Source organism: Rhinopithecus roxellana, chromosome 15 (genome assembly GCF_007565055.1).
Source record: "Rhinopithecus roxellana isolate Shanxi Qingling chromosome 15, ASM756505v1, whole genome shotgun sequence".
Taxonomy (NCBI): Eukaryota; Metazoa; Chordata; class Mammalia; order Primates; family Cercopithecidae; genus Rhinopithecus; species Rhinopithecus roxellana.
The window spans coordinates 91,975-101,601 of NC_044563.1; the positions used below are offsets into that span (position 1 = coordinate 91,975).

At 59.8% G+C, this 9,627-nt stretch overlaps 1 protein-coding gene across 3 annotated transcripts in view; it reads left to right on the forward strand.

Annotated features, from left to right (window-relative positions):
- The window catches only part of PTDSS2 (phosphatidylserine synthase 2), a 32,578-nt gene extending 25,179 nt beyond the window's left edge, over positions 1-7,399 (forward strand). For 2 of the 3 annotated variants that reach the window (XM_030917602.1, XM_030917604.1), the window contains exons 5-12: positions 2,812-2,946; positions 3,304-3,354; positions 3,956-4,069; positions 4,204-4,322; positions 5,392-5,506; positions 5,580-5,725; positions 5,926-6,111; positions 6,456-6,624. In XM_030917602.1, coding sequence (XP_030773462.1) covers positions 3,962-4,069; positions 4,204-4,322; positions 5,392-5,506; positions 5,580-5,725; positions 5,926-6,111; positions 6,456-6,618 — 837 coding nt within the window. In that variant the 5' untranslated portion in view covers positions 2,812-2,946; positions 3,304-3,354; positions 3,956-3,961 and the 3' untranslated portion in view covers positions 6,619-6,624. Of the gene's footprint in view, positions 1-2,811; positions 2,947-3,303; positions 3,355-3,955; positions 4,070-4,203; positions 4,323-5,391; positions 5,507-5,579; positions 5,726-5,925; positions 6,112-6,455 lie in introns of all 3 variants that reach the window. The other variant, XM_010354307.2, reaches the window with a different exon arrangement.
- Positions 7,400-9,627: the final 2,228 nt, after the last annotated feature.

The following is a 9,627-nucleotide window of genomic DNA, read 5'->3' on the forward strand; positions in this document are numbered from 1 at the left end:
AACTAATTTTGTATTTTTAGTAGAGACGGGGTTTCTTTTTTTTTTTTTTTTTTTTTTGAGACGGAGTCTCGCTCTATTGCCCGGGCTGGAGTGCAGTGGCCGGATCTCAGCTCACTGCAAGCTCCGCCTCCCGGGTTTATGCCATTCTCCTGCCTGAGCCTCCCAAGTAGCTGGGACTACAGGCGCCCACCACCGCGCCCGGCTAGTTTTTTGTATTTTTTTTTTTTTAGTAGAGACGGGGTTTTACCATGTTAGCCAGGATGGTCTAGCCAGGATGGTCTCGATCTCCTGACCTCGTGATCTGCCCGTCTCGGCCTTCCAAAGTGCTGGGATTACAGGCTTGAGCCACCGCGCCCGGCCGAGACGGGGTTTCATCATGTTGGTCAGGCTGGTCTTAGAACTCCTGGCCTCAAGTGAGCCACCGCACCTGACTAATTTTTTAATTTTCTGTGGAGGTGAGGTTTCGCCATGTTGGCCAGGCTGATCTCAAACTCCTGGGCTCAAGCTATCCATCCCCCTTGGCCTCCCAAAGTGCTGGGAGTATAAATGTGAGCCACTGTGCCTGGCCAGATGGACATTCTTATCTGATTCCTGATCTTAGGGGAAAAGCATCCAGTCTTTCCCCACTGAGTGTGTTAGCTGTGAGTTTTTCCTGGATCTCCCCTACCGAGTGGAGAAAGTTCTGAGTTTTTCATAGATCTCCCTTACCGAGTAGAGAACATTCTAGTATATTCCTAGTTGGTTGTTTTTATCATGAAAGGTTGTAAGAGTTTTGTTAAATGTTCTTTCTGCGTCAAGTGAGAGGATCATATGGGTGTTTTTCCCTCTTCGTTAATATAATGAATTACATTTATTTTCTTATCCTGAACCAACCTTGCATTCCTGGGATAAATCCTGCTTGGTCGCAGCGTGTGCCTTTTTACATGTTGCTGGACTTGCTTTCCTAGCATTTTATCTGAGATTTTTGCGTCCATATTTGTAAGAGATACTGTCCTTTAATTTTCCTGGAATGTCTTGTTCTGGCTTTGATACCAGGGTTTGTGAGGATGTGTCTGATGTTTTCTCTTGATTCGTCTGGGGTGAAGGCACACACTGGCACCATCACCATGACGCATCCGTGGTGCTGTGGACCTTGACCACCGGGTGAGGTGTGTCTGTCAGGCTGTCCACGTCAATCACAGTGCGTTCTCCACAAGGGGGTCACTGGTGCAGCCTGCACAGAGGGAGGGGAGTTTCGTTGCCCTCCTTGGAGTGTGGCATCTGTGCGCTACCTGGAACTCTTGTGCATGGGAGAGATCCTGCTTCTCTACCAGTGAGTTATTCCATCATGTGTTTATTTATATCAGTGCGGAATTACAGATACTTGTCTTACACTTGGATATTTATTTCAGCGCTGCTCTATTTATCATGGTGCCCAAATTCTTTTGCCTTTGGGAGTTTCCACTTGGTTCCTGTATTGCTTTCACACACCATCACTGAGTTTTTGGCCTTTTGTTTTGTTTTTCTGGGCACATCCTGACTTCCTAGCACTGCGGGATGCTCCAGGCTCCTCCTGTCCACTCCCTACCCCGGTCCTGAAATCAACCCCTTCTCTAAGAGCCCCGGGTCCTTACTGAATATGAGGGACTGAGACCTGGGTGCTGGGTGGGCTGCATGGTCCTGGGTGCCACAGCTCACTGTGTGCTCAGACGTCTGTCAATGATGTAAACCTCCCTTGACGTCAGGCCCAAGAGCCTGCCTTGCCCCAAGGCCAAGAGGTGCATCCGGCTGATGCCAGCGTCCGGGTGAGGAAAGAGCGATGTCCCACAAGGGTGACTTCTGTGGGGGTGTTGGCCTGAGCACATGTGTGGGGAGGGGTCGGGGGTGGGGGCGCGCAGCAGGGACTCGGGGCCCCGTCCCGCTCCTGTCTGTCCAGTGGTCCTAGTCCCCCATGTCCGGAAGCGCACCTGTGCCCACCTGGCCCCGGGGAGCCCAGGTGTGGAGACTTGGGTTGTCGTGCCCGGGGTTCCTTCCACACGCGCTATCCCACCAGGATTGCCCTGGGGTGGGAGGGCTGCTGAGACAGGGCGCTGCCCTCCTCCCGGGTGACCGAGATGCAGTTTACAACCATGATCTCCCGGCCGGGCTCAGTGGCTCACGCCTGTAATCCCAGCTCTTTGGGAGGCCGAGGCGGGCGGATCATGAGGTCAGGAGATCGAGACCATCCTGGCTAACACGGTGAAACCCCATCTCTACTAAAAATACAAAAAATAAATAAAATTGGCCGGGCGTGGTGGCGGGCGCCTGTATTCCCAGCTACTCTGGAGGCTGAGGCAGGAGAATGGCGTGAATCCGGGAGGTGGAGGTTGCAGCGAGCTCAGATTGCGCCACTGCACTCCAACCTGGGCGACAGAGCAAGGCTCCATCTCAAAAAATAAATAAATAGGCCGGGCGTGGTGGCTCAAGCCTGTAATCCCAGCACTTTGGGAGGCCGAGACGGGCGGATCACGAGGTCAGGAGATCGAGACCATCCTGGCTAACACAGTGAAACCCCGTCTCTACTAAAAAATACAAAAAACTAGCCGGGCGGGGTGGCGGGCGCCTGTGGTCCCAGCTACTCAGGAGGCTGAGGCAGGAGAATGGCGTGAACCCGAAAGGCGGAGCTTGCAGTGAGCTGAGATCCGGCCACTGCACTCCAGCCCGGGCGACAGAGCGAGACTCCGTCTAATAAATAAATAAATAAATAAATAAATAAAATAAACAACCATGATCTCCCATTTCAAGTTGCCACCACTAACTCTAGCCCCACTGACGGGGGCACTGGCCTTGCAGACTGTCCAGGATGGCCGGCAGTTTCTGAAGTATGTTGACCCCAGGCTGGGAGTCCCACTGCCAGAGAGAGACTATGGGGGCAACTGCCTCATCTATGACCCAGACAACGAGACTGACCCCTTTCACAACGTCTGGGTAAGACGCCGGGAGCCCTGAGGCGGATCCCTCCCCAAGTGTGGCCCTGTGCCGGACCAGGCACCATCCGTGCTCCTGCCTTGCCCCCCGTGCCCCTTGGCCCACATGTGGGGCCTCCTCCTGGTCCAGAGATGTGCCGAGGCCCTGTCCGTTCGGGTGGTGCTCACGCTGGCCGGGGGCCCCTGCTCTCTAGGCTGTCAGGGACGTGGTCTCCACAGGCCACAGCAGCACCTGTGAGTCCCCAGCCTTCTTCCCGGGGTCTGGCAGGTGCTGCTCAGTTGTGGGTTTGACCTGCCAGTGTAGGGGGGTGGGGGTGGCTGTGCCCCAGGGTCAAGGGTCACACCCTGTCGCCCACAGGACAAGCTGGATGGCTTCGTTCCCGCGCACTTTCTTGGCTGGTACCTGAAGGTACGGCACTTCCTCTTCGCAGCCACCCTGCCCCAGTTCTCGGGCCTGCCCTGTCCTCTGGGCTGTTTCTGCCCATGGGGTTGAGCTCAGGGTGCTCTGAGTGTGGTGGGACCCTCCCGGGAGCCCTGGAACCGAGCCCTGATCCTGGCCGGGTCCTCACTCCGTCCTCAGGGTGGGGTCGGCGGAGAGAGGCAGCAGGGCAGGAAGTCCCGGCCCCACCTGGGCTCAGGCACTGCCCCATCCCACTTCTGAGGGGCCCTGTGCTACCTGGGGGGCCAAGAGCAGTACCCGCTTGACCCTGCAGCCCACCCAGCAGCCCCTGCGCGCAGCCTCGGCTGGCTTGGCAGAGGGACCAGTGCCCCAGCAGTTTGGTGTCAGGCCCCAGGCATGGGGATGCTGCCTTGTTCGCTGACAGTCATAGCATCGAGGCTGTCGGACGGGCAGCCGCCCACCCCACACTCACCCCGAGACCTCACTGGGGGGCCTGCCAGTGCTCTCAACTCCAAGAATGCTGCCAGCCGGGGTGGGGGCTGTGTGCACCCGTGGGCAGGGCCAAGCGTGGCAGCACGTCCCACACTCTGGTTGACCCTGGCACCCGCAGACCCTGATGATCCGAGACTGGTGGATGTGTATGATCATCAGTGTGATGTTCGAGTTCCTGGAGTACAGCCTGGAGCACCAGCTGCCCAACTTCAGCGAGTGCTGGTGGGACCACGTAGGTGCCGGCACAGCCCCCGGGGCAGGGGTGCAGGCTGAGGGCATTCTCGGTTCCCTGTGCCCTGCTGGGGTCTTCCTCAGGGGCCCCGGTACCCCCCAACCCCTGCGATGAGTGCTGGCCCCTCCCCGCAGTGGATCATGGACGTGCTTGTCTGCAACGGGCTGGGCATCTACTGCGGCATGAAGACCCTCGAGTGGCTGTCCCTGAAGACGTACAAGTGGCAGGGCCTCTGGAACATTCCAACCTACAAGTACGTCGTGGGGGCTGCAAGGGCAGGGCTGGGTGCGGGTTACCCAGAGGCAGCCTCAGCGTGTGTGCCCTGGCGGACCCCGAGCACCAGGCCTGTCCAGCGTGCGGCTCAGGAGGGGTGACCGTGGGGCTTTGCCTCCTGGAACCTCCCCTCTGACCCGCTGTCACTCGAGCCTGGCCGCCCCTCATGGTGGCCACGGCGTCTGACCCGCTCACCTCTCTCCTCAGTCTCCGGCCGGCCTGGCTCAGGGGCTCTGGGATCCTTCCGTGCCTCTCCCTCCCCTGGTTGCTTTGGTTATGAAACAGTTGCTGGTACTTTGTCATTATGACTTTGGAATTTTTTTTTTTTTTTTTTGAGACGAAGTCTCGCTCTGTCGCCCAGGCTGGAGTGCAGTGGCCGGATCTCAGCTCACTACAAGCTCCGCCTCCCGGGTTTACGCCATTCTCCTGCCTCAGCCTCCCGAGTAGCTGGGACTACAGGCACCAGCCACCTCACCCGGCTAGCTTTTTGTATTTTTTAGTAGAGACGGGGGTTTCACCGTGTTAGCCAGGATGGTCTCGAACTCCTGACCTCGTGATCCGCCTGTCTCGGCCTCCCAAAGTGCTGGGATTACAGGCTTGAGCCACCGCGCCCGGCCAGACTTTGGAATTTTAAAAAAATACAAAAGTCTAAGGAAAAGCCTGGGGGGCGGGGGTCTCCCCTCCTGCCTGTGGGTGCCCCGTCTCTGCCTGGACACCTCTGCACACGTGGCCAGCTCATGGCGCCGTGGAGCGCCCTCTGAGGCGCTGCAGCCGCTGCTCTGACTGGAAGAGACTGAACAGCAGAGGGCTGTGGGGAGGCAGGGCTTATGGCTGCGTGGCCAGACCTTGGAGAGCGGCCAGGCAGCAGCTGGGTAACCAGGAACAGAGTCCTTGGCCCGATGCCGCAGGGTGGGGCCGGGTGACCAGGAGCAGAGCCAGCCCGTTGGCGCAGGGCAGGGCCGGGTGACCAGGAACAGTCTGTGGCCTGATGGTGCAGGGTGGGGTTCAGTGGGCTGCCGTCCTCAGGCTGCCGGCTCTGTGATTCCCAGGGGCAAGATGAAGAGGATCGCCTTCCAGTTCACACCCTACAGCTGGGTTCGCTTCGAGTGGAAGCCGGCCTCCAGCCTGCGTCGCTGGCTGGCCGTGTGTGGCATCATCCTGGTGGTAAGGCCGGGCTGTCTAGCAACGGTGTGGCGGGTTGGGGGCCAGAGCTGGTGCTCACCCTCTCCTCCCCTAGTTCCTGTTGGCAGAACTGAACACGTTCTATCTGAAGTTTGTGCTGTGGATGCCCCCGGAGCACTACCTGGTCCTCCTGCGGCTCGTCTTCTTCGTGAACGTGGGTGGCGTGGCCATGCGCGAGATCTACGACTTCATGGATGACCCGTGAGGGTTGTGGGGGGCCAGGCGGAGACACCCTGGGGCGCGGGGGGCGGGTGGAGACACCCCCAGGGCGGGGGTCCGGATGGAGACACCCCTGGGGGGCAGGGGGCCGGGGAGCAGAGCCTGGGAGGCTGGGGCCTGGGTAAGGCCTCCTGGAGGACCCTGGGGGGCCCGGAACGCTGAGCCCCCTGCTACCCCTGCAGGAAGCCCCACAAGAAGCTGGGCCCGCAGGCGTGGCTGGTGGCGGCCATCACAGCCACGGAGCTGCTCATCGTGGTGAAGTACGACCCCCATACACTCACCCTGTCACTGCCCTTCTACATCTCCCAGTGCTGGACCCTCGGCTCCGTCCTGGTGCTCACCTGGACCGTCTGGCGCTTCTTCCTGCGGTGAGTGGGGGCGGGCTGGTGTGTTCCGAAGGAGGGCTGCTGTCCGGGTCTCGGCGCAGGCGCTGTGGGAGTTTGGTGGTGGTGCCTCCTGTCCCTGCTCCAGCCCTCTGGCTGCCTCTGTGGGAGGGGCCTTTCCTGACCCAACCCTCGGGTCCTTCACTCTGCACTGATGGATCCAGGCTCCTCAGGGCTCCAGTCAGCCACGGCTGCTGTCACAGGGCCAGGGTACCCGGCCCCCACCCCGCCCATCCTGGACCTCCACAGGGACGAGGTGCCAGCTGTCCGTGGAGCCTGCAGTGGGGGCGGGTGTGGGAGCAGGTGATGACACTGCCCCCTGCCCCCAGGGACATCACTTTGAGGTACAAGGAGACCCGACGGCAGAAGCAGCAGAGCAAGGATGACCAGGGCAGCGCCGTCGGCAACGGGGACCAGCACCCGCTGGGGCTGGACGAAGACCTGCTGGAGCCTGGGGTGGCTGAGGGCGAGGGGGCACCAACTCCAAACTGACCTGGCCGTGGCTGCCTCGTGAGCCTCCCAGAGCCCAGGCCTCCGTGGCCTCCTCCTGTGTGAGTCCCACCAGGAGCCACGTGCCCAGCCTTGCCCTCAAGGTTTTCTTTTCCTTTTCTCCCGTGCATCTGGCAAGGCTGAAGGCGAGGGGTGGAGGAGGCCCCAGCACAGCCTCATCTCCGTGTGTACACGTGTATGTGTGTGTACACATGCGTGGCCACCTGCGGTGTGCACGTGTGCTCAGGGCTCCAAGGCTTCTCCAGAGCCGGGAGCTGGCTGGCGTGGCAAGGGCGTGCTCTGGGGCAGCGTGTCCCTCAGGAACCAGGGTCCTCCCTCCCCTTTCTGCCTGGTCAGCCCCGTGGCCTCTGGCCCACCAAGCTCCCTGTCACCCAGCCACGGCATGGCCCAGGCAGGGACATCACAGTACCCTTTCTGCACTCCGTGGGCCCCGGTGCGCTGAGGCCTGGAGGAGTCCACCCTGGCTCCACATCCACCTCCCCGCAGCTCGTGTGGGCGTTCGTCCACAAACACTCCATAGCTGAGAGGCAGCAGATCGAGGCGGCGACGCTGAGCCATTTCCTCAGAGCCTTCCTTTCACACAGACCACCCTGGAGGACACGTGGATGGGGTCAGAGATCACTGAGCTGGCCCCTCCCGGGGGCCTGGAACCCGGATGCTGGGGCCATGACGCCTCTGTGGCTCCGAGTTGAGGGTCATCTTCACGAGCAAAGAGAACCAATAAAGTGACAACGAACGTCTGAGGCTTCCAGCCCTCCCCCCAGCTCCCCATGTCCTGCTTTGGGGTCCAGTGCAGCCCCCCAGCCTGCCCTCATGCCCAGTGCCCACTTGGGGAAAACCACACAGAGGATGGGAGGCACCGGAGTCAGCCTCAGCCTCTGCACCTGAGCAGACTTGGTGCCTGCCCCCCAGAGAGAGTAGGTGCCAGACGCAGCCCCTCCCCCAGGCTCCATGAGGGTCCAGGTGGCACCCACCCTCTACTGCGTTTGTCCCAGGGCTGGCGACCACTGGGCAGTGGACACAGGATTCCTGGGGAGGGGCAGCTGCCTTCTCAGGCCACTATTTTTTTTGCGATGGAGTCTTACTGTGTCACCCAGGCTGGAGTGCGGTAGCACGATCTTGGTTCACTGCAACCTCCACCTCCCAGGTTCAAGCAATTCTGCCTCAGTTCCCCAAGTAGCTGGAATTACAGGCGCCTGCCACCACTCCCGACTAATTTTAGTATTTTTAGTAGAGATGGGGTTTTACCACATTGGCTAGGCTGGTCTTGAACTCCCAACCTCAGGTGATCCACTTGCCTCGGCCTCCCAAAGTGCTGGGATTACAGGCGTGAGCCACTGTGCCCAGCCAGGCCACTATTTTTAAAACTTTACCATGAAAATTTTCAAACAAATGGAGAGAAAAGGGGTTCCCCGAGCCCTGTTCCTAGCTGGGGGGAGGTAAGCGGTGTCGGTGGCTGGTTGGACACAGCCTGAGGGGACTCCAGGAGCCAGATGCACCCACATTCCCTGCTCTGCCTCGGGGCCCCAGGCTTTAAACAGCTTTACGTTGTGTTTTTCTTTGACTACTTTTGGGGAAACTTTCAACCCCTGTACGTCAAGGGCTGTAACGTGGAGCACACGTGAGGGCAGCCTCCCGGGCTTGGCAGGAAGATGTCCTGTGTGGCCACCACACCCGGTGCCCAGCAAATCCCTTTTCCAGTCACAGCCACTCACAGCTTTGGCCTCTACGGCCCTGCACCGACAGGGTTCTGCCAGCGGCCCTGCCCTGTGCTGCAGGACACACGGGGCCTCAGCATTCTGCTCTTTGCAGGTGGCAGGTTTGACCCCTCAGGAGGAACTCCCCACTGTGGGGGCCCCCCTCCCCTCCCGCACTCCTGGGGGACCCCACTGTCCCTCCACCGGTGTCTGCATCCCCTGATGCTCTGAGCCCCGTGGCGGCAGGTGGGGTGGTGGCAGGCGGCAGTGGAGTCAGGTGGGGGTGGCGGCCGGTGGGGTGACGGCCGGTGGAGGTGGTGGTCTGCTTGTGGTCACCGTCTGCTCTTCCCAAGGAGCAGGGCGAGGCGGGGCTTGCGATGAGAGTCCTGTGTTCCAGCGCCAGCCCTGTCCCAAAAGCGGCCCCTGGGAGCCTTTCCGGCAGCAACTCAACCCCAGACAATGCCCAAGGGCTCTGGTTCCCCACACACCGAGATGCTCCGAACTCATCTTGGGCATCTCTTGCCCCACGCCTGGCATCACCCGTGTCCCCAAGGAGCCCTGTTCCCCTGACTGGGGGGTCATAGTTAAACTAAGATTCTGGGTCATTTTTTAATGTAGGTATGTATATATATATGTATGTATGTATGTTTGAGACAGTCTTTTTTTTTTTTTTTTTTTTTTTTGAGACGGAGTCTCGCTCTGTCACCCAAGCTGGAGTGCACTGGCCAGATCTCAGCTCACTGCAAGCTCCGCCTCCTGGGTTCACGCCATTCTCCTGCCTCAGCCTCCCGAGTAGCTGGGACTACAGGCGCCCGCCACCTCGCCCGGCTAGTTTTTTTTTGTATTTTTTAGTAGAGACAGGGTTTCACCGTGTTAGCCAGGATAGGTCTCGATCTCCTGACCTTGTGATCCTCCCGCCTCGGCCTCCCAAAGTGCTGGGATTACAGGCTTGAGCCACCGCGCCCGGCCTGAGACAGAGTCTTGCTCTGTTGCTGGAGTGCACTGGTGTGATCCACTGGTGTGATCTCAGCTCACTGCAACCTCCACCTCCCAGGTTCAAGCCATTCTCGTGCCTCAGCCTCCCGAGTAGCTGGGATTACAGGCATGGCCACCACGCCCGGCTAAATTTTGTATTTCTAGTAGAGACGCGGTTTCATCATGTTGGCCAGGCTGGTCTCGAACTCCCAACCTCAGGAGTTCCCGACCTGATCCGCCCACCTCAGCCTCCCAAAGTGCAGGCGTGAGCCACTGTGCCCAGGTCTCCGCACCCGGCCCCTGGGTCGCTTTAAAGGGC